The 24,942-nt window shown below is 36.0% G+C and overlaps 1 protein-coding gene across 2 annotated transcripts in view; it reads right to left on the bottom strand.

Moving 5' to 3' along the window:
- Nucleotides 1-5,383: 5,383 nt before the first annotated feature.
- Nucleotides 5,384-24,942, bottom strand: part of cpxm2 (carboxypeptidase X, M14 family member 2) — a 60,017-nt gene continuing 40,458 nt past the window's right edge. Inside the window, exons 8-14 of one of the 2 annotated variants that reach the window (XM_088917160.1) lie at nucleotides 22,755-22,878; nucleotides 22,187-22,383; nucleotides 21,292-21,471; nucleotides 17,876-18,173; nucleotides 16,732-16,871; nucleotides 12,800-12,899; nucleotides 5,384-8,783 (exon numbers count right to left, since the gene is read on the bottom strand). In XM_088917160.1, the coding sequence (XP_088773286.1) occupies nucleotides 8,530-8,783; nucleotides 12,800-12,899; nucleotides 16,732-16,871; nucleotides 17,876-18,173; nucleotides 21,292-21,471; nucleotides 22,187-22,383; nucleotides 22,755-22,878 (1,293 nt within the window). In that variant the 3' untranslated portion in view covers nucleotides 5,384-8,529. The remainder of the gene's footprint in view (nucleotides 8,784-12,799; nucleotides 12,900-16,731; nucleotides 16,872-17,875; nucleotides 18,174-21,291; nucleotides 21,472-22,186; nucleotides 22,384-22,754; nucleotides 22,879-24,942) is intronic. The other variant, XR_016091093.1, reaches the window with a different exon arrangement.

Genomic DNA, 24,942 nt, shown 5'->3' with positions numbered 1-24,942 from the left:
AGCAAGAATCAGCTGCAAGAAAACATTAAAAAATAGTATTAAAATATCATTTACAGATAATTACTTTTGAAATACCTTTAATCTTTAACTGTACAGTATGTCATACCCCAAACTGTTACATTTTAAAAAGTGCACACCTAAAAATAGCATGTTATTATTGTTATGAGTTCGAAGGTAAATATTTGAATCTTTCTATAACTCATAACTTAGACAGATCAAACTATTATGTCCTTATACTCACATTAAACCTCCCCTTAAATAATTTAGAAGATCAAATGGTTTTGATCACAAATTGAAACTCCAGACACTTGTGTTTCCAATTACAAGGGGATAAAATATGCCTTATACAGTATGTGCAATATTGGAGAAATGACACACCGTTGTAGGAGAATCAGGTCCCAGAAGTACTGTAGCTCTTGAGTGCACAGTACTTTCAGTGCCCTCCAAACATATTGGAATTTAACTTTTGGTTTACACTCAAGCAATTTGAATTTATGCTCATGAGAATTGTATAAATGACAAGTTAATATAATATACATGATATTTTGGAAAATTTCATGCATGCAATTAATCATATTAGAAAATTACATACTTTTTGGTGTGGTTTTGGGTTTTGTGTGACCAAAAGTATTGGAACACATTCCCTTTAAGAAAATTTGTAAAAGTCAGTATTTAATTGCACATGCCTTTGAGGCAATAACTGCGTGAAGTCTGTGACTCATTGAGCTCATCAAACAAACTCTGTATTGTCAATAGAAATATTTTGCTAAGCCTTTGCTGCAGCCATTTTGGGTTCTAGCATGTTTTTGGAGTGTTCTGAGTTAATTTTGTCTTCATTTTGTAAAAGTCATGTTCAATTGGATTTAAAACTGGAGATTGACTAAACTGTACACCTTGGTTACATTGGCCATGTTTCTGTTTATTGACATGCTAAAGCACTCAGTAAGTATGGTGTATTTTCTTCTACAAAAGAAGACACAATAGTTCTGTAAAGTCCAGAATTCATTCTGTTGCTGATATCTGTAGTTACATCCTTAATAAAGGAACAAGCAATAGGTTTATTCCATGCTGAAAACAGAAGAAAGAAAACACATCGCACACCCGAAGAAGGCTCCACAGCCGAAAAGTTGTGTTTCTTTCTTCTCTTTTCAGCGTGGAATAAACCTATTACTTGTTCCTTTGCAGCCTATACATGCAGACGCAGCTACCCACCTGAATACTTCATCCTTTATAAAGATAAGTAAATCAGCTCAAGAGATGGTTATGAATGACATTACCTCAACCATACTTTACAGATGATGTTTTAGGAGTGTTTTATCTTGGTCTCATCTGTCCATAATACTTTGGTCCAAAACATTCTTGTCTCATCTTTGTACTTTTGAAGTATGGTTAATTGTCACTTCCTTGGTACATTATGCATGGTTGCCTCTGGAGGTTATGGTTTTTGTACTAATATCATTAGAGGTATCCATGTATTTATCCAAAAGTAAAATGTGAATTATACTGTATTTACTGTACAGTTCATATAAATAACACTATAACAAATAGACATTGCTTGGCCATGAAACAACCATAACGGCTTTGAGTTTTCTGTCCCATTACCTTTTTAGTGCACTTTACAGTGTATAGTATATACTTATCTCAAAAGTGATTATATTAAGCTACAATTAAGCAAGAAAAACATAATAATATACTAATAAAGTATAATATGTGGAAAAACAAGCCAGCAATACTATAATATTGTTTATAATTCTGTACCAGACTTTGTTAATATAGCACAATGATATAACCAAAATATGTTGCTTGTATAAACAGACTCCTCTTTAATGAACATAACTGACCCCTACAACATCAATTCCTGTGTTGCTTAGAACAAGCTCCCATTCTCCCAAGACGAATTTGCAAGCATTCTGGAGTCTAATGGCTCTTCTCCTCTTGAAAGCATTTCAATGTTCCCTGAATAACTTTTCTGATTCTGTAAGGTTGATAGTGTTTTATTTTGTTCTGTGAGTGTGAAGCCATACTATATAAAATGTTGTTATATACAGTATATATTTTTGTTATGATAGTGTTTAATTTTGCAAATTCTATTTATTGTGAGTTTATTAAAATAAATAATGTAATGTTTCAAGGATAATGGCAGTGGTGAATTATTTGTTCTGTGCTGAAATGGAATTAATAAAACTTAAAAAATACAGAGACATTAATATTGCTTATTAAAGAAACTTTAGTATATCTATCCATCGAGTTTCTAATAGCTTCATCCAATTCAGGGTCATGGGGTAGATGGAGGGGACTCCATTCCATTGCAGGGTTCACAAAGACAAAAACAGACGCTTACAGTATACACCCGACACCAGGGCCAAATTTCCCAGAAGCCAATTAACCTATCAGTATGTCTTTGAACTGTGAGAAATGTGAGAGGAATGCACAGCAACAAATGGGAGATGTCATTCTTTTCACTTTTTGTTTTTATTCTCTATTGAGTTGAAATGGGCAGACCTTGCATTTGTACATAAGAACATAAGGAACAAGTAAAGGTTAATTCCAAGTTGAAAAGAAGATGCTTATATGAATTTAAGCAAGACTAAAAATCCACCCTGCCTGTTTGGCTGCCAGTGGCTTAATGAGTCATGGACCTCATCTCATCTTTTCCTGCATGATCTCAGACATATCAGCTTCAAGAGCAAATCAGGTTCAACAATATTGCATGCTACCTTCCCAGGTGTTTCAGTCTCCTACATGTTGTGCTAAGGCCACTTTTGGCTAAATAAATTCTCAATTTTAATTTAATTCAAACTCAGTGGTGTTGTAAGAGAGCAGCTGAGGATGCCAAAGTTTTATTAGTTACTGTACTTGTAGCTTGGCTCCTTGTTCAGAGATGAAAGTCAAATGCTGAAAGGCTCTGACTAGTTCAATTTCCATAATTAAAATACACAAGCTATGACTTAGTGATGAAAATTACGGAAAATAAACAGAAGCTCTTCCAAAGGCAGGGAATACAAGTGTGTGAGGGAATCAAATTGTAAGACATATTGTATGGTAATTGAGTTTGTCTGCCACCTTAGTACAGAGCATGCTGAGGGTCTGGTTTACCTACTTGCATCATACTGATCATGGTAATGAAATGGCAATACAATAGCTGAGGAATGTAGGGCTGAAAATGGCTTTTACTCAAAATACAGACTCCCTCTCAAAGCCCTCAAAACCATCTTCAGATGGGATTCTGCAGGAGTTAATTACCTTCAGAAGACAATTGTTTCACAGAGAATAAGTGCTCCTGCTGTGCTCAGCCAAGCAATCCCTGAGCATCTGAGAGATGTACAGTACGTTAAGTGAAAACAGACACTCACTTCCATAAATCTCAGAAAAACATTCTTGCTGTAGTCTTTCCACATTTCATCTGTCCCTGTACATTAATGTTTTGTACCATGACACAAATCTACTATAGCAATGCTGTGTATTAAACATGTAGACCTATGCAATATGTCTGCATTTCAAGTAGTAATGAAAATATAGAAATTCATTCTGTACATTTTTATTTCATACATTCCAGTTTCCGGGTACAAATTGTTTATGTACATCTTGGTTCACAGTAATGGCTCCTGTACTGCATGTAAAAAACAAGGACCAGCTATCACACTTCCCTCATCCATCCCTTTGAGCCATTTATCTTTTGACACACTACAAGCTTCATGCTGTTACATGAAGAGCAAGCACCAATCTATCTACAGTATATGCAGTATAAATGGCCAATCTACCTATCTACAGTATGTACAGTATCTGGCTGTTTATCGGTCTGTTTGTATTCTATTTTACCAATATGAGGACAAGAGTTTTAGAAAGTCACTAAACAGATACTGTTAATAATGCCACTCACTCATGTAATATCCATGCAGACACACGTTCACTTCAAAGGTTGGAACAACTTCAGAGGGAGCAGTGGCCTTTGAACCAATATTAAGGTCAGATGGCAGCTCTCTCTTCCCACACATCTGTACAGCATTACAGACAGAGCAGTAAGCAATGTCCTTTAGACACCCTGATTGGCTCCAGATGGGAGGTGAATGTTGGAAAATATGTAAGAACCCTGAATTACTAGTAGAATTACTATATCTTTCTGCTTTTTTAATTAAAATCTTGCAAAAGAAATGTACAAAACAGTATACAGTATACTGTAGTGCACTATTAAGGAAAATGTATAAAGTCACATAGCTCATTAATGTGCCTAAAAAGCACCAGTAAATAAAAATAGAGCAAGATATACTATACAGCTTTAACACTCTGATGCTCAAGATCAAAGACCTTTGATTGCTGAGATATACAGTAGCTCTGGACACATGGCACAGAATTTAAGACATTGTAAGGATAGAAGAGTTTTTCCTACAAAACTGGGTGATTTTTTTGTCTTCGTCTGACAGAGTCTAGCAGGTAGGAACGGAACACAGGTAATTATTAATCAAACTGCTGAAATTGAATATATGGATATATATTGTGAGAGGCATTAAAAGCAAAACAAATGCCACTGGTCCCAACACTCATTTGCTGTATTATTAATGTATCTAAGTATATTCCATGTGGAACATCAAATTACTTCACCGAAGAAATTGTGTAGCATGTAGAACACTACAACAATTATCATATCACTACAAACAATATAATCAATAATGATATTTATTTATTTAATTAAAAAAGTACAGGCTGCCATTATTCACATATATTTAAAAAGTCTTTAACTTTACTTTTCCATTCCTTTCCTTATTAGCAAATATTATCAACAGGCAATTCACAGTAATATGCAATGCCAAAAAAAGAAAAGAAAAGAGAGACTGGAAGAGATAATTAGTCCAGGAATCATGATTTCACATATTATCCACCCACTATTTATCTTGTGAAATTATGACACTGGTGTGGCATGCTTTTCAATACCCCTGGAAGGTTTCAATAGTGTCTCCTCTGATTGGACTTCTCCCTGTAATTGCGGGTTTGTGGAGTCCCGGGTGTGCAGGCGGCTGTGGCTCAGTGCAGGTGTGCAGGCAGGCGTGACAGAAAAGGGAGGGCTGCACATTAATTAGGAATCTCTATCCAAGACAGCACTGAAGACACAGGGTTATACAAAAATGAGATGGCAATTCTATTTCTGTTAACACTTCAAGGCACTTTCAGTTTATTTCTCAGGACTATCCCGTTAGACTGTTCTAGCCTTAAAAATCTCGTTCTGTCTCAACAAAACAGTGCTCGTCTTTTACCAATCCATATTTTTGTAGTATACTCTAGAATACAACATTCCGGGATTATTTTTCTAGAAAGGTGCATTTTAAAATTATGCTGTGCAGTGGGGAACAGATGAAATGCATTCTGGCACAAACCTACACAAGAGATATTCGACAAAAAGTGAATTTATTATAAACTGCCTCATACAGTTCCTGCATATAAAAGATCCATAATAGTAAAAATTCCAAATACATGAATTTCTAAGCAGAAGCAGTCTGGTGGGGTTTTTTAAAGTGCAATAACATTGCCTAGAATATCATATAATATTTAAAAGTTTAGAAAAAAAGTTTTATGAAATCTTGTATAAATATTGTATACATGCACACATATACAGTGTCATTTTCAGTTCTAGAATGGTAATAACCATATGTCAATTGAACACAAACAGAATTATCTTTAGACATAGAAAGCACCTGGTCAATGTTCTAAATTATTCAGCAACAGAGAAAGCCACATTGATTGGACATGAAAATTGATCAGTCACTCTGTATTTGGCATAGAAACCCTTTTTTCACCAAAAATATTCTCTAACGGCTTTTAAAAATTAGTTCTTACTCAGGACTTTCCAAAATTGTGGTGAAATATACTTCTATCCACTTTGCATTAAAGTTTCAGATACTGTAGATTTGCAGTCTTACTGTTGCTCAGAATCACCTTATTTGGTCTTAATGGATTGCAATGCATTTCCATTAAGCCTTCATCCTCATGGAGAGTGTGTGTGGGATGGTAGGATCTTTAAAGGCCCACCAGCTATACAAACTGATAAATGACGGATCTTGTTTTTTACTTCCTTGATCTTAAAGTAGTTTTGAAATGTAATTTTAAGCAAATTGTTAATTTACAGTGAACATGGTGTTGGGTCCACACAAAGGATGCCCAGAACCAATCTTGGTGGGCTGCTGGGTCTGCAGATTTTTATTTAATCATTGGCTTCACTGAAACAGGTTAGCAGCTCTTCCAGTCTCATGGTGTTACTGATTTTAAGAAGCTTATAAACCATGCTAGAGTGTGGCCTTCCAGGACTGGACTCAAGCACCCCTGATTTACATCAGAGTAAGATCTCTTAAATGATTTTGTATTAGAAGTTATTATTGACTGTAAGTGATTTACAGTATACCAAAGGCATAATGACACAAGCCCAAAACATTATTTTTTTTATAGTAAAGTAGACTTGGGCACAAGTTTAAGTAACCTTAATAGACCATTATACAGTATATAGAAATTTAGATCCTCTAGAAAAAATTAAATTGCATTTTTATATATTATATTTATTTGTCTTGTGGTACGATTTTATAGCACAAACCAAGTATGAAAATGATTAATTAGGTTTAAGACAAATTAAATCCAAATGACTTACCACACAATACAGCTGTGAATGAGTTCCCTAGGTAATCTGTCTACAAGGTTTTATCCCTTATTCAGATAGGTTGTATTGTCCATTCTGAGGGAACTACAGAGTGAAGTTAATTAAATATTAACTCAGTAACGTTTAACAGCACCCACGAATTAAGTGTAGTGAAATGATTATGGGGGGGTTTCGCCAAAATCTGTCTTAACCCGCTTGGCTCATGGCTAACCTGGCCATAGGACAAGGAGACTGGGAGCCCCATGCAGAGTGAGGAGTGACCAAGGGGCAGCTGCGAAGGTTGAGATGGGGTAGAGGTTGGATGAAAATATGTATGTGAGGGTGAGAAAATACTAACATACAGTATTTATAATGTTTAGGTGAGGAAATGATGTCAGGACTAATTGTGTATTACTGACAGATGAGTCAGATTGAACTTGGCTGTTGTCATCCCTCCCAAACTTTCATTATAAACTCCAAGAAATAAATAAATAGCAACATGGAGTATTTGGCCTAAACATTATTGTAACAGCAATGATCAACCCAGTTTCACTGCAGGTTTTATAGGTATTTGTATGTAATGGCTATCTGATTAAGACTGGGGCAAAATGATTATTCTGAACAATTGTTTAGCTAATGAGGTCTAAAAATAGTTTTTAGGGATGGCATGTGATGGACAGAATGTGGAAGGTCTGAGTAGTTTAATGATTCTGATCTGATTGTCTGTTTCTTGTTCTATGGCAATAGATCCAGGTCAGGTGGGCACAGCTGTTGGCCTTGAGGTTAGCAGTCACAATAGATAGATAAGATTAAAACATGACCCATGTACAAATCCTAAATTCCAAAAATCAGTTATTGTAGACAGCTTTCTGACTCACATAGACATCTTGATTGCATTCAGTGGAAACACAGCACCAAATACTGGGTTTATAATTTGCCAGTGGCAGGTTTAACTTGCACTTACTGTAGGTGTGTTTAAGCCATTGATAGCTTTTTACCTTGGAAGGAAGTTAAAGACTGGTATAAATAATCAAGTGAATAATGATATTGGTTACACAGTCAAGAGAATGGAATGAAAAACAGCCGTCCAATCACTCTCCCCCTCATCAAAAAGAGATCCTGGTACAAACTGTAAATATTTTCACATAATGTGAACTAATTCTGGAAAAATGGGAAGGAATCTAACATGTAATGAAATGTCACAGTAAAGTGTTCTGTCTGTTTCTGGCCAAAGGATTTGTTTAGGAGTTCAACAGTAAACATGTTAAAGCATATTACAGTATGTATTTTCTTATACACTTATTAAGAACACATACAAATATTGTGTGAATTGTTATATAAGCTGCAGAAAGATACTTAATGCCCAGTAATGGATAACATTTTTGTAGTTTTGAGCAAAAGCATATAAATTGAAGCCTATACAATTAAAATTTTCATATACTCAGAAAACATTGTACTAAAGTCAACCTTTTTTAATCAATAGTCATTACTGAAAGCACACCTATTCCCTTTAAATGTACCATTCAGAATGCCCACAGCTACTGACCCTTATTGGTGGGAAAGCAGATCTTTCTGTGTTTTGTTGTACTTTATTTTTAATTGTACTATTTATTGTACTAATAGTTTCAAATTAGTAGAATCCTATACCCCAGGTGACACACTACCATTAACCTTAGCTTACTAAAAGGTACTGTATACCCCGTTTTTAAGGACACACCACACAGGAGTACTTTCTGTGTCATCTGTAATCTGGTGGAAGTGATTGGTGAGCAAGAGTTACACTGGCATTTGAAGGACTACTGTACGTAAATGTTCTCCACATGGCAATTTAACTCTTTCTTTACTGACACCCCTTCCTTTTTATTTGCCAGTCTTAAATTATTCATGGTTCACGTAAAGTAAACTTTTTCCTATGTCTGCCGGCGTCTCTGCCGAACCCTCTGGCGGTGTGACCTGGCGGGGATGTGGATGGGCTGCTTGCCGAACTTCTCCATGATCTCCTTGATGCGCGAGAGGTTGGTGCGGTTCAAGGTGAAGTCGCACTCGGTGGCGCCCATGTCGTAGTCCACCTCACACACTTTGCTGGTTGGGGTGTAGCCCTCTGCCCTAGCAGTCACCTTGTACTCCCCAGGGTTGAGCAGGCGCCAATAATCCCCATCGGCAGCTGATGGGAGAAACAGGGAATGAAAGAAGGAGAGTGTTAGAATCTAGAATATCAGGATAGTGGAGCTCATGATGTACCTCAAAGACAATCCAGAATCATGGATAATGTCACCCAGCTGGATAAAGTGCTCCAAACATTTCTCACTTTTTGAAAAAAATCTATTTCCAATTGAGACTGTGTATTACTACTTCAGATCCACGTACTGTACCTGTACCAAATTAATTCATTGTTGAGCTTACGCATGCCAGAAGATTATTCAATTTTTCCCCTTTATACTTTACTGAATATCTGAAGGCATGGTGACCTATTCACTGTGGTTGTGTCTGGAATACTATTCTTCTTAATGCTATGTCCGTGAGATGTGCCTCATTAAACTGTTGAAGTATGTTTTCTTGCTTCAAGGTATTTTGTAGAAATTAATATACTGTAATTCACAACATTCTTAGATTTTTGGTCTTTTTTACATAATGTTTGATTTATAGATGAAGGTATCCCCATGTCAATGCTTTTATTATGGTATGGACTTATATTGTATAGTTACTTGGCGTCTTAAGGTTTGTTATTTGAGCGACAATGAAAACTGCCAAAAAAAACCCTGCATACTCCAGATGTCATAAATAAATAGTTTAATTTATTAGAAAAAGGAAACAAATGCAATATTTTACTTGAGTAAAAAAAACAAAACACATATTACAAAAAACCCTAAAAAAGTTTCAAGAAAAAATCTCAGAGCTATCTTTTATTTCTCAAGATATACAGTATGCTGCATATGTACCCTTTATAGTAAGAGTTTTAAAAATAGCACTGAACGGTGTCATGCTAAATAGTACCTGCTTCACTTGGTTAAGAATAGCACTGTGTGGGCAGAAATCAGAAGAAATCCAGGGCATAACAGTGTCTGTGATCAAGCCAGAAAGCAGAGTGTAGGCATGTTCTGACTTCATACAGCTCCTACTGGGAACCTATTATTGCTATGGCTCTAATTAGAACTCCACCTTTCCTTTTCTCGTAGGTTTGATGATAGTTAACAAGCTAGTTCAGTAAAACTTCCTAGAGGTTACAGTGGCTAAATAACCATAACTGAAGTAATAGTTTTAGCTCTCTATGGTACAGTGTTCATTTATATGATCAAATAAATGATATATTTAGAACTTATTAATGGAGGAGAGTTACAGTCTTCTTAAAATCCTACAAGAGTATTTCCTTTCTGACCTCATACTCCCTGTGAGACACCTACACAGGAACACTGCTACATAATGATGACATTTACCATATATTTGCTATTGTGATGGGTTCTAAAGGTTAATTTGAAACCATCATAATAAGCCTACTTGAATGCTAAATCAGCTTCTAACCTTACACCAGAAACAAAAAGCTCCCCTTTGTTCTTTGTGCCTTGCAGAAAGAATTCAAATGAAATTCAAAGTAAAGTATATTTATAAAACAAATGATTATCCTGTAATCTCAAAAACTGGTATTGTTTCCACTCTATTTCATGTCAGCATTACCTACTGTCACATTTTTCTTAATCATTGTTTTGACACACATTTAAAACAAAGAGACTGGTTTTCAACAAAACCTGACAGCACAGTGACTATGACATTGTATTTAAGAAAATATTGAACACGAAATAGTGTCTTTGTCGCTCTAAAAAGAAAGGAGATATACTGTATGCAGCTGCCAGGGTCTTTAGACATCATGATGTATTTGACATGCAGACAGTTTACCAGCAATAATCACACTTCTGTTAGTGATCTTTTATTTTTCTTATTTTTTCTCCAGCTGTAAGGTAATGTAGAAGGTCAAACTAATTACATTTGACCTACTTCTCTGGCCTTAAGGCTCTATTAAAAAATAACAAGTACAGAACCCTTCTCTAAAGAAATTTATGAATCATCATTCCATAATAAATCCAATTATATTTATAAAATTGCAAAAGATGCAGTGGCACAATGTGGCTCTTCTGTTAAAGCATGTCTTTGGAGCCCTCTTCATTTATTGGAGGCTATTTATTGTCTTAAGCCACTCAATGATCATTGTCTTAGTTTAGGCAAGTGTTTTCTTGCCCAGAGACATAAGTATGAGTCATCCTGTTGGGATGAAATTTAAGTGACACTTTACCGTTATAAGCCTTAATATAGGTCCAGTATATTATAAAATACATTAATTGTGTGCAGACTAATCTTAAAAAGTTACAAATAGCTTTATCTGACACTTGCCAGAGGAGAAAAGAAATGAATTGCTCATGTGACATTCAGGGACGTTTCTAACATCCAGTAATCCACCTTGGTACTGTATATTTACCATGCATTAGAAAGAAGAAGACGGTCAAGTGTTTGATATTGTTGAGGGTAGGGGGGTATTTTTTGCACATCGTCCAATGGGAGTTCTTTTCCTAGGGCAGAGAACTGACATACAGTAATAAGAGATCGACCGGCACTGTGGGACCAGATTACTAAATAAATTCTCTCTTTTTTTGTGCATCACCTCACATCTTTCGGAGCTTGCAGAGAAAAGGCCAAGTGTTTTTTGGAACTGGAACATTGCCAGTATTGCTCACCACCAATTACACCCGACTGAATTTAGGAGAACAAGGGCTGTGTGTCTTTTTATGGTTAAGGGAAGATTTATTTTTTAGCAGCCCTTTTAGCAGAGCTCATAAAACCTGGATGCATTGTTTTGTTGAAAGAAATTGTTCTTGATTCTGTGTTACAGAGCAGAATGTCCTTGGAAGGGTCTTTTGTTGTCTAGAAACCAACACTGCTTCCCTAAATGTTTGTTTTTGTTGTTGCAAGTTTGATCACATCCCTGAAGGGATGCGAGATGGTAGCTTTAGTCTGTAGCAGGCCTGGGGTCATGGACTCACCATTTTTGTAATTTTTTAAATAAATATTAGGTCAATTAAAAAAATGGCTTCACTACCTGTGTACCATGCGTACGCGTGGGTAGTTCACATTCCTGATGACAGGGGGAGATATTGGATAATTTGGTTTTCCAATATCCAAATTGCTATCAAAAGGTTATTATGTTTTTTTATGCACTACGGTATCTCCATCTCATGTTTTAGATGTCTAAACATCATGAAACCAAGGGTAACAATATCAGAATTCCGCTATGAACCATGGGCAAAGATGAAATCCTAATTTCCAGCATATGAAACTAAAGAGGGTTTTCAAATATAAGAAAGGGATTTTCAGATCAACTCCGCAGTTGAAAATGATTAACATTCTTTATCTGTCAGTCTGTCCTTACATTAAAGAATCCCGTGGAAGCAGCATCGGCACACACACTTCTTTGAAAGTCAGACCCACTAACTGTGATGGAAATCTCAGGAATTATTTACAGGGAGGTAATGTTCCTCAGCACTGAGCAGGTTGTCCTTTTGCTGTTTTAACATCTGTCTCCAACACATAATTAGTTTTCTAATTAAACTAAGGAACTTGCTTCAAACTTTTATTTAAAGGTGGTGTATCCTAAATATTTTTAGAAACCTGGAAAACAAACTTGTTTTTTTATAAAGAACATATTGCTAGTGTTGTAAGACCACAGGCACTGATTTTACAGCAAGGCATGGAAGTGAAAATTGTATTCATGGTGAACAATCTTCTACTGTGGGTTTAGGACAAAAGTGGTATACAGTACTTGCAGAAAATTACATATTCCACAGTTAAGGAAAGGTGTCTTATTCTGAGTTTAATCTGGAGTTACAGCTGATGTGCTATATAAAAATGCATTACCCTTTTACAATGTTGAGGTTATCCTAAAAAACAATATTCTATTTTCTTTTATTTTTTATATTGTAGAAGTACATTATACACATACACATACAAGACTACATCCAGCATCTTGTTTTTTCTTCTGAATTACAATGCAGAAAGAACAAGTTTGTTTGAATTGCATTGAAATGCAGTATATTTGGAACCAGTAAACATTCTAAGGTAATACATCACTTTTCTCTTTCTTTTTAAAATTTAGGTCTGTAAAAAGCCATGAGTGTCTTGAAGAACATACAGTACCTGTCTGAATATCGTGGTTGATTCCTTCCACAGATATGATAGCATTAGCTATGCCTCTACCTTGAGCATCCCTCACTATTCCTTTGATCCCACGGTGGACCTGAGGAATAAAAACATTGATTAACAATGAGAAAGTGAAGCTTAGTGTGACAATGATTACTCTGGTTGACAAAAAAGACCAAAAACTGGGCAAATGGCCTGACGTTTCAAGTTATTGACTAACACAAGTGTTTCTTACATTCTTTTTCAGATTGATTATTCCATTATCCTTGAATTAAATCAATACTACATTGCAATTTACAGTAAATGGTTATCTTCTGGCTATTAAACCCTTTTCTTGATATTTCCATTTTTTGGATAATAAATATACTATTTTTCAGTATTTTGTTTCTCTCATTGGTGTCTTAGTGTCTTCGATTTCCCAATTAAATGTAATACTGTACCTAAGGCTGGATAACACTGCCCTAGGCTAGGACTGCTAGCTCTTCATCTGCTCTATGGACAGCATGTTGCAGTAATGTACTTTTTATACACTGTATTAATATACTGTATTTACTGTGGTACTTTCAATATGTATATACCTATGTGTATTTTGCTACTATTTTATTGTTTCACTGTGACTATTAGCATATTTGCACACACCTAACTCTATTTATTTTATTTTGCTGTACTTATTTTAATTTTTAGTCTATTTTGATGTCTGTTTTTGCTTGTTTTGGGCTGGGCTGCTGTAACACCTCAAATTCATAAAATCAATTAAGTCTTATCTATCTATCTAAGAACCTCACTGATATTTCATATTTCAGAAAAGAAAAAAAACAACAGTTTGTAATCATGAATGTTGTTATGCATTCTGCAAGAGTTAGCATTTATTTTTTCAGAATATTTAATTAATCATTCAAAACAGGTGAAACTTGAGGCTGGGGGTTCAGAGCGCATGTTTCATATGGGGTTTTAGTGCTGTAGCATGTGCGAGAGAAGAATATTATATAATAATAAAGGTCTTCCAAGAGAGAGGTCATCTTAAGTTTTTGTTTTTGCCAACATGAAAGAATGAAACCAGATGCCAAGAGAAAAAAGCCAGTGGGAAAGTTATACTGAGAGATGAAGTGTCAACATGGGAAGGTGGAGGAATAACATTGTCACTATACAACAAAGGATTGCCAGAACAACATTTTTTTATTTTTTAGTTATAAGTTATAAGTAATAACATTCATGTTCATAAGTGTTACAGCTGTTGAGTGCATATGTATTGTGCTCATGTATAATACATACTGTATATACAGAATATAAAATTTTAACACAGCTAACAGAGGCTACTGCAATAAATCTACTGACTTATGACACAATATACCATTTATTGTTTTATAGCCTCCGCTGATCTTAAATGACAGCTAATGTAAAGCAACTGCAGTAATCTGGTGAACAATCTTCTTTTCTAGAATTGGATGCAGTCATCTGAATACAGATGAACAATGCCAAATGCACATGAACTTTTTTTCCAGCAATAAAGCAGCAAATATATTAAATGGATATGTTCACTTTTTTGTGTGCACTTGAACTGAACCCACCTCCCTTACCAGCTTCTAAATGATGGCAAGTACTGACACTGATGGTCAGGTGGCAAGTGTGAGATTGGCCTAGTACTGTAAATCTGTCCCTAGGACAAAAATGAAAGCCTGTGGTATACAGTTCAATTTAAATATGATTATTCCTCACTAAAGAGCATCATAAATGCTTTCTCAATTATTACGCCACTGATTCAATAGAGAACATACTTTTGCAGGCAAGCCGTTCAGTTATAATATGGTTTACCTGCCACCTCCTAGGAGATTGCTACTTTGTGATGAGGGGAAAACTATTATTTGGGGCACAAAATTAGACATCTTTGTCCTATGTATGATCCCCCCAGTTTCCAGCATAATCCAGCTCATCTTCTTTAGTACCTTAAGTATGGAACCCAGGGCTGTGTGGCACAAACATACCTCATATCATAATGTTATAAAGTAAAAACCCAAACACAATTGTACTGTATGAGCTCTAGTGTAATACAGTACATACAGTATTATACTTCCTATTGCCCTGTAGCACACAGTCAATCTGCATAGTGCACAATGTAAATAGTTCATAATATCCAAAACAGTCCCAAAGACAACCAGACTCTTGTGCTATAATAAAATATTCTGCTCTCTACCACCATCAACAATAATGCATTATTAAATATGTGTACTATATATTCAGCAAATAGAGTGCATTTATACACAGTATTCCATAGTGCAGATATACCATCTAGCCCAAGTCAGTGTACATTCATATACTGTACAGTATATCCTGTTTTTCACATTATCAACAATGTTCTTGGTCCTTTACGCATTAAGACATGGACTATCTCAGGCTCCTTTAAGCTAGTCAAGCAATATTCTTGTCAAAAAGATTCTACCCTTCTTTCATTGTCTGAAATACAGTCTGAAATGCTTCAAGGCAGTAAACGAAAATGACATATCTATTCAAGACTTAGGGTTAGCATTATCCACAGTTACATTACACCGAAGGGGAAAAAAGAAAATCTATAGTTTCCATTATTCCTGTGATGGTTTTCTCATTCTTCACTGGTACTGTGCTATCTCCTACACTGAGGGCAGCACCATGGTGAGCAAGTAAGGTCAATTTCAATTCTTCGCCTTTTGACTAAAAATATAGCGAAACTAAATAAATTGAGACAAGATGCTTCCCACAAACAAAACTTCTTATTTCTTTGACAGAGTGCTGCTGGCAACCACAGATACTGTCACCTCAGAACAATGTGTAAAAAAATCTGAACTTTTCTGATTTCTTCCGGAGTGGGTGGAATTGAGCGCTAAAAAGGAAATTTTTGCTTAAAACATAAAGCAATTATGCGAACCTCTCTTTCATACTTCTGCTTCAATAGGTATAGGACCAAAACTGAATCCTGCTCCTTTGCAGTCCAAACATTTTTTTAATTCACTGAAAACGTTAATTCATTTGAGATCTTAGGATCATCAAGAATACTGTCTACAATCCTTTCCCTTCGGCTTCTCTCCAAATTTTCTCTTTTCAGGAAACAATGAATTCAGCTCATCTTGTTCTTCCTCTTTGTCAGAGCCCATAAAATCACCAAATGGCTCTTTACAAGAGACATATGACTGTATTCCTGGAAGGCTGCAATTCAACAGGTCTTACAGGTATCTATATTTCTCCAGCACCTAAATTGACACGAGATGCTACGCTGGTCAAGTCAAGTCAATAATTAGTTCAATTAGGTTCAGTTAGGCTCAGGTAGAATGCAAACCTGAAGACACTGTGGTCTTCCTGCAGTGTGGTTGTGCACCTCTGCCTTGGACTGTGAATCAAACTAACACATCGTCTCTTTCTGTCTGGAGTCAATCACACTGAGAATGATATGCCTAAAAGCCTTCAGCCTTCAGAATCCATGGAGTCCAGACAGCACTCCTGGCCCAGGAAAAATAAGTCTGGGGATCCATTAACAAATAAGATTTAAGATACTTGCTGGTAAAATTGTATATACACTCTATTACAGCACAGAAACATTATTTGTTTCAATGCATCTTGTCAGTTTCATTTGCCTATGTTGAGGAGCGCGTCTATACAGTACATGTGTAATTTGTTCTAAATCACGCAAATGCTAAGGAAAGAACACAGATGTTTACCAAACCAAATTCCTAAATATTGCAACATAATTTCTCCAAGGTACGGGGATGTCTGTTGGTGTGTTTGCTTATATCTGAGAACAGTATTAATATCTGTTGAGAAAGGTATTAGTCTTATCCCTGCTTTCCAGATCTTAGTCACCTTACAGCTTGCACCACTTTTGTTTCCACATATTTTCCCCTGACATGTTTGCATATATTTTTGTCCCTGACTCTCAGGAATTGAGATATTTCTCTCTGTACCTGCTCCATAAACACAAGCAGCGACTCGCGATTGTTCTCCCACTCTTCTGGCAGCTCACTCTCATGAGGGAATTTGTCACAGCCCACGTACATCGACAGTTCAAAGCAGTTGGTGTGCAAGTAGCTGAAATCATTCATACCTGTCAAAACGGAAGAGTTTATCTGTTGGCTACTTCCATAATTAATTCTTCAAAGATGGGTGCAGTGGCCCTCTCTGAGATCAGTATTTTCTTTTAAAATAGAAACATGGAATGACATTACCTAGACATTCTTTTTTTTCCTCTGGCTCCTGACTTTATAAACCCTTTGACTTACGGGCTTTACACCTGAGAAATATCCCTACATGAGAAACAGAATGTTTACTCTGAAACAAAACAATTTTCTGAGGCTCATATCTACTCCTGATTATAGTGCTGCCCCTACTGACTTGTGAATAATCCATGCTATGCAGAAACACAATAAAAGGCCCTGTCAGCACTTCAGTACCACAAAAAGCTGGCTGCCATCAGAGATGCAAGGAGATAAAGGAGAAGTGTTGCTGACATGTTTTTGTTCCTGAACTCTTCTGTGCTAGAAAGAACATCATCAGCCAAAATCAGAAAATTGCCGTATCTGAGGACATTTTGTGTAGAAACAGGGGCCATTTAAGATAACATGTACATTTCGTGTGGGGGTTGGTGCACAGGAAGTAAAAAAGCTTTACCTATTAAAAAATATTTTTTAATGAAATGAGAAAGTTTTAAAATGAAGCACACAAAAAGCAGAGAATGAGTTAATGAACACAGAAACACTGGATTGTAGGTGTATTCATTTATATCTGTAAATTGGAAGAGAATCATTCATAATGGAGATGACCATCACATTAAAAAAGGGCTATAGGTTCATCTGGTGAACGTAATACAGTATTTCAATATGGCTACTGTGACAAAGAGAGGAGAGACAGACACAATGAAAGATTTGCCAATGCATTTAATATATTTTCCCTTATGTGCATAAAATAGATGTTTGAAATGATAGATGGAAATTGTGCTGTTTTATTGTTTTGGCTCTACTTCTGAAGTTGTTCATAAGAACAGAACACCCTGGAGAAAAAGACAAAGTGAAAGAGAGAGAACAGAAGAGCAATGGAAGTCGGTAAACTTACTCCCGGCCACAGTGTGCCATGATGCTCCATTGATGGTGCCGTCCTCCTTGGCGAAATCTTGGGTGTGGCAGACTCGTCGGCTGGCATCGGTCATGAGGCGGTGAGTGGAGGCATAAGAGAACGCCAGCCAACGGAAGACTGGGTCGTCGGGCGTGGGGGTTTGCTCCTGGGTCTTGTGCTGAGAGCGCGCCATGTCATAGGGGAAAGTTACCACCAGCTCTCCCCCCTGCAGATTCCCACCAAGAACGAAGGGTATCTTCTCCATCCAGGCGATCACTGCGCGGCTTTCCATGGCCACCTTGACCAGCGGGGAAGAGAAAAGCCATCGGTGCATTCACTCCTTTGCAAAACTTTAGTCCATCCACTGCTTTATACCTACAAAAGACCTACTGTAAATAACCTGTAGCTCTGGGAGCTTGCAGCTAAAGGCCATGCAATTAGGAAGTAACTGGGAAAAACCTTGCAATGAAGTGGAGATACAGTACCAAGGGTGCTTTCCTTTGGCACTGAATGCTCAGAAAAGCACACTTACAAACCTGGAGCAGAAACATCAAGAAAAACCCCAAAAACTGACACCAGAGAGGTGTCCTAGCTTACATAGAAGAAGGCTAGATTTGTGAATCAAAGTACTCTGATGCAGTGATATCTACTCCAGAAAGGAGTATATACAAAGGGTATACCCGATAATGCAGAAATGATCCTCCCCCCGACACATTATTGAACTGGACGCCTTTCCAGAAAGGCATAAAACATATCCTAATATTTTCTTGTGTCCAGAGTGACACAAGCCAGCCACACACACCAGCAACACACACATCTGTCTGGGAAAAAAGAGGCCAAATGAAAGAAAGAACAATCGACCCAGACTGTCTCAGGGACAATTCAAAGCATTGATAAGGACTTCAACCTGGAAAGACATGAAAAATGACCTGGAAGGCTGTTATTGGAGAAAACGAAAAAAAAAAAGTAATGTAATGTTGTGAGCAAAATGTCATACTTTAATCAGCTTTACCAAATCTCAGTTTAAAATAAGGGAAACAAAGGATATTGTAAAGGTCGTGCCTGATAACTAAAAGTGTAATTAAGAAAGTTACTGCATCTTACTGATTTATTTCCTCCTGAGGTACGTTCTACATAATTTATTACCAGACATTTAAAGTAAATTTTCAATTTTCCTCTTTGTAGCCCCAGCGTTAAAAAGCCATTAATGCATAAAATAAAGGCTTTTTGTATTACAGACAACAATACAGAGGTGAAAAATTAATATAATTTTCACATGTTACTGAGCTCAACTGACTATCATAATATAGCCGGGGGGGAAACAACACATTAAAGGGGAAAAGATCTTTCCAGCTGCAGCTGTGTTACTATTTTAGAAAGACGGGTGAGTCATGCTTATTCTCTGTAAGGCTCTCTACATAAAAATAGATTCCTAGGAAAAGTACCATTTTTAGCTATGAGATTCACAAATTGCAATAAATAAAACAGTTCAGTGCTGTGTATCACAAAGTATAGTTCTATTGACATATGAATTCTCATTCATGACTATAAAATCCAAGCACAAAACCAAAAAACACTTTTTACTAGGGTACAGACATGTTATTTCTAGCTGCAAAGCTTAAATGTTTGAATCCACAATTACCTCATTGTTAATGTTCAATATAGATTAGTTTTTATATAGTGTATAAAAAGTAGCCTTTTCTGTATGTATTCAACAGCAACATGCATTCTGTATAATACAGCAATTAGCAGCAATTGTGTTTTCACTGTACCTTAGTTCAGCAATACTCTATCCATAGTATGGTTTTAATATTATTAACCAGAATGATTTAAATATATGGTACAATTGTATTGTTACAGCTTTAGGTGTCTCTTAGATTTCAGATAAAGTATGTGACACCTGGAAGGGTAAACACTTCAAACTTCAAAGGAGAGAGGATGTTTGCTGAGGTCTGGGGGGATCCTTTGAGCAGAAACAATTGTAAAGTTTATCTTAGTAAACCTAGGTAAGTTGTGGGTTAATGATTGCAAAGTAGCAGGACAGAAACAGACTATATAAGATCAGAGTCTGCATGGGACTTGAACCTTGAGCCAGACAAAACACCTACTTCTTGATCATCCAAACCAAACCTGACTGGAGCTAAGTATTTGAACCTTGTTAGAGAGAGAGATTTAACCGCAGGTTGTATTGTATTTAGTTAGAAGGCAGATCATCTCTTTTGTGTCCGCTGCAAGCATATTATGAGTTTAATGCTTAGTAGCAGAATGGGGTTTTCTGGGTAACCAGAATGTTAGGCCTCTGAAACACCTTGTCTGTAAATACTGTATATAATATATGTAACTTGTGTTGTATGTTTTGTTGTGTATAGTGTAGTTTGAATCTTGTCATTGTAATGCATATTTGTTTAACCAGATGTGCCTGGATTACTACTCCTCTCAACAAAGCTGTGCCAGAGAACAAAGAATTCATGTGCCCCTAATTATACTAGCCACTCAGGTATTTGCTAGAAATCACTTACAAGTTGGGGGACATAAATAATTATTTTACTTATTGACTTAACTGCTCGGTCAATTTCGTAACCCCCCATTTGGAACAGTATTGTATATATTGTGTTTTAATTGTATTAAAAAATTGTACAGATATTTCCATTCAGGTGGCAAGTGTATTGTTGGTAAGTGTATGTCTCATTAACAAAATGGTGAATATAAATGCACAACCTTCTATACACATGGTTAAAAAAATTGTGGGACTGAAATTAATTAAATCTCCTGTGGTATGAGTGACCAGAAAGCTCAGTGGCTGAAATGTGAAAAGAAATGCATCTCATTTTGTTTCATAATTAGCAGATAAAATCAGCCAAACATAAGGGACATGTGTGAAGTGGCAAAGAAACACCGAAAACACAGACGTTGCTATGTCTTAAAATTAAAAACACATATTTATGTTATGATTCTGGAAATAAATACTATTATATACTCAATGTAATCTTGTTTTTCTTAAAAACGTTTTCTCCTATTTTCTAAAGGTAATGTGTGCCTTCAACGATCAGGATGTTTAACCGTTGAAACAGTTTGTTCATTTTCTTATTTTCTTTCACCAAGAGAAACGAAGAACTGTTCTGCTGGACTCTAAGGTAGTGCAAGAAATTAAAGTAACCCACATTATAAGCACCTTTACTTTACACACTTAAGTTAAAGTAAATAATGCTTTAGTGAAAATTATTTAAATCAGTCCCTTGGTTCTTCTGTTTTTATTAAAACAAAGGGGTATGAGTAATTGTATGATGAAATTTGTTTAACACGGCAGTTAAACTGAAAATGCTAAGACAAGGTTGTCCTACAACAGAAGTAATTCTTTACTTTTTCTACAATTTGAAATTTGACATTTCATTCTCCAGGACCCTTCTGTGACTTACAGTAGCATTTTCAGACAGATACCATTCTGGGATGGGTACGTGATGATTGGAGATTCTTCTGGGAACCAATTTCCTGGTTTCTGCTTCCCATAGGATAGAGTTAAGGTCTGGGAAGTTGTGATGGATGTCAAGGCCATCCTGACTCCAGCGACCCAAGGACCATCCTCCTAACTCTGAACCCTGAAAAATATGCCATTCAAAACTGTGGAGATCAGACATGGATTATATAAAACCAGCCTAATCATATTACTAATATTCATGTAGCATTGTGACAGGGTGAAGAAGTAACTAATACTTATACCCATAAATCATTGTGACTGCTGTCCTTAACTCCTACTGTAATCTGGAATGAAGTTCATTAGAACATTTATACTGTAAGTACTGCATAAACAGACACACAGTGAGCATACAGTATATAATGGTGTTCTAACCTGTACTTGACATTCAAAATACAGTACAAAACATATTTTGTTCAATTATTATTTATTATACTTTTCTGACATGTTCAGACAGCAAAACATAAAATGAAGAGAGGATAATGATATTCTAGGTACAGTTCCAATCATGAATAATTTAGGAAAGTTTACCTAATAATTTAAGTAGGTTTCACTACCTAATAAACAATAATAAAGAATAAATGGAAGAATTCAGGAATTAATTCAAATGGAAACACTAATTTCATCTGGGTTTGTTGGTTTTAGCCATACTATCGAATAACATATTGTATTCTTTTCTTTAGAAAAAAAAACACTATATTATAGCCACTTTTTGAAGATGACAAGAAAAGCTGACTTTACATAATTTAAATAAAACTGTATTAGCATCATATCACACTGCACCGGTGAGGTCAGTCCATTCACAGCTGCTCAGATGAATTAAGGTCCAGCAGACCTACCACTTCAAAGGCCTTTTCATAGCCATCAGGGTTAACAGAAGGCAGCAGGTGGATTCTGGTCTCTTCGACCAGGTGCCGTATCCGTGAGTTACCAGCCAGGTACTCCTGGCACATGAACTGCATCAGCAGCAGCAGCAGCTCCCGGCCAAGCACCTCGTTGCCATGGGAACCAGCAGTGTAGCGGAACTCTGGCTCACCTGGAGCGACAATGTGAAACTACTATTTTAATATTTCTAAGGAAAAATGATGAATGAGATCAAATGATGCAATGATATAATATCTACACAGAGTACAGATGACTGGTAAAATACAGACTAATTCATATGAAAGAGAAATAAAGACATACTGTAGTCAGGTAGTTCAATCTCAGGAAGTTAAAAGAGATTTTAATATTTTATAACAAGTAACTATGCTTTAAAATAATTCATACTTTTTTTAACAGGTACAACATGAATAGCTCCTACATCTAAGTTTAATCAGTTTTATTGGACAGACTAGAATTAAAAATGTTGTGAATCATTACTATATTTCCTAATTATTTTGTTGACAGTGGAAGTTTTTTTTTTACCAATTTCATGCTCCCCAGGTTTGTCTGAGATCTCAATAGCGTAGAGTTTCAGTCCATTGTGGCTTTTGCCGATGTTGTAAATTCTTGTGATGTTTGGACACATTTCATTTACCACCTTCATTAGCTGTTGGGAACACAGAGGAGTCTGCTTAAAGTGAGTTAAAACCTATTGAACTGAATGAATAACACATTTATTTTAATCTGTTTCAGACCATCCAAAAACCACTGTTATTTTTCTTTTGATTCCTGATTCCCCTTGCTTTTTTCCCATTTGTTCTATTTTGATGTGTTTGTTTCACAAATAGTATACATCACAAAAAATAGATAATATTACATTCTAACTTTGACATTATCCTTGCTCCCCTTCCATTATATTAATTCCTTTTTATTCCCATATCTGTTTATTTCCTGTAAACCCACTGTATTCAGAGCATATTGTTCTTGTTTTCTAGAATGCAGAACTGCTCCATTCATAGTTCTCACCATTATCCATATATTATTACCTGTATTTCTTTTTTATGTCTATAGATTTGGATTAACATGTTTCCATTTTATATCCACCCAATGTGGAACTGTTAGTTGTTAATCAGCGGCATATTGAAGTAACCATTGTACTATAAAGGGAGACAAGTATCAGAGCCACAGGTTATCTGATACACCACAGACAGCACTGACGCCAGTGAAAGCCCATAGACATACCCAAGCAGTGCTGTTTCGCAGCAAGATAAGAGAACTGAAGTAAGCCACCCAGACCTGGCAGGCTTAAGACAACATTGAGCCACTACTTCGGGCATCCTGGTCACAGTCAGCTAATGATAAAGTCTTGGCCCACACAAAGCAAAATTGGGTATAGGGGGATTGCCTGTGCTGAGAATAACCCACAGAGGTGCTCACACCTAAACAGTTTGTAGGTCACAATCAACTTTGAAAAACTATTATACTATGGTATATTTAGAAAACACCTAATTAGTTTAGAGAAACAGCTTTCTTTACATATTTTCATTAAATTATATCTAGATGGAAATTCACTCCCCTCCTACATACTTTGGTAATTAAAACTTAATCCTAAAACAGGATGCAGAGCAAGAAAATATTCATCACTAGAAGGGGAAGGGATTTGAATTAATTACCTAAATTTAATTTACATCAGTTAGACCAAAAATCATGTTCAAAAAAAACCTAGAAAAAAAGTGTGAGAAAGCATGATCTATCATGCAACCTATCATGATTCATATTTTCCAAAATTCATCACAGTACAAAAAATGACCTAGAAGATGTGATACATTTTTTGACAGATGAATGTGGTTAAGAAATACTAAAATAGAATTAAAAACAAAGCACAGAAGCCAAATCCTTTTTCACAAATTCCAAAACCAAAATCTTGGTTAACATGTGGTAAATCATTAAAATCACATTAGAGCCTCGTGCTAAGTGTCTGTTATCTGGGAACAGAGCCGATGATACATCATCACTGTAAATCTCAAAGCTTAAAGAGAAAAGTGACTTTCTTTTTAGCACAATTTTATCATCTTAAGCAGCAGCCTAAAGTGTCTTAAAGGCCAAAAAATAAGTTAGCTAACCAGGAAGGATCCAAAACTATACTTGAAACAATGAGGATGGTTTATTCAGGGTTTATTGTAACTAATGTTTTTTTTGCATTTGAGCTCTCAGACATTTTTTTTTCATTTTGAAGAGAATGGAAAATTATTTTCAGATGTGCATCTGCTGTGTCTGCATTGGGTTAGGTGGGTGGAAGTAACTGCTGGAAGCAGCGATATAAAAAAACAAAGATGGACTCATCCCAGCAGAGCTGTGCAAACTGGAGGAGACAGAGGTGTGTGTCAAATATGCTCATGAATTTGATTACAGAAATACAATAACAGAGGGAACAGACGGACAGTAAAAAAAGGTTTGGGTCAGATCATTGAGAATAATACACTCCTCCCTTATCCTTTCCATAATTCTATTGGTCCATCTTTATAAGAAGTGGTCAATGAATTGAGTGAGATCTGGCCAATAAATTGAGTGACAAATCTTAATTTCTACATGCATTTGAAATTAGATCTACAATTTTAATGTTTCATTTAAGCCCATCAGCACGGAGTTGAAGATTTCACCATTGAAAAACACAAATGTTTCTGCTCAGAACTGTCCATGGTGCTGACAAAGTGGACACCCTATTTTAATT

Source organism: Atractosteus spatula, chromosome 5, assembly GCF_055471065.1.
Source record: "Atractosteus spatula isolate fAtrSpa1 chromosome 5, fAtrSpa1.hap1, whole genome shotgun sequence".
Classification (NCBI taxonomy): Eukaryota; Metazoa; Chordata; class Actinopteri; order Semionotiformes; family Lepisosteidae; genus Atractosteus; species Atractosteus spatula.
Note: the sequence above shows the minus strand (reverse complement) of the source record. Positions and strands in the feature narration are given on the sequence as shown.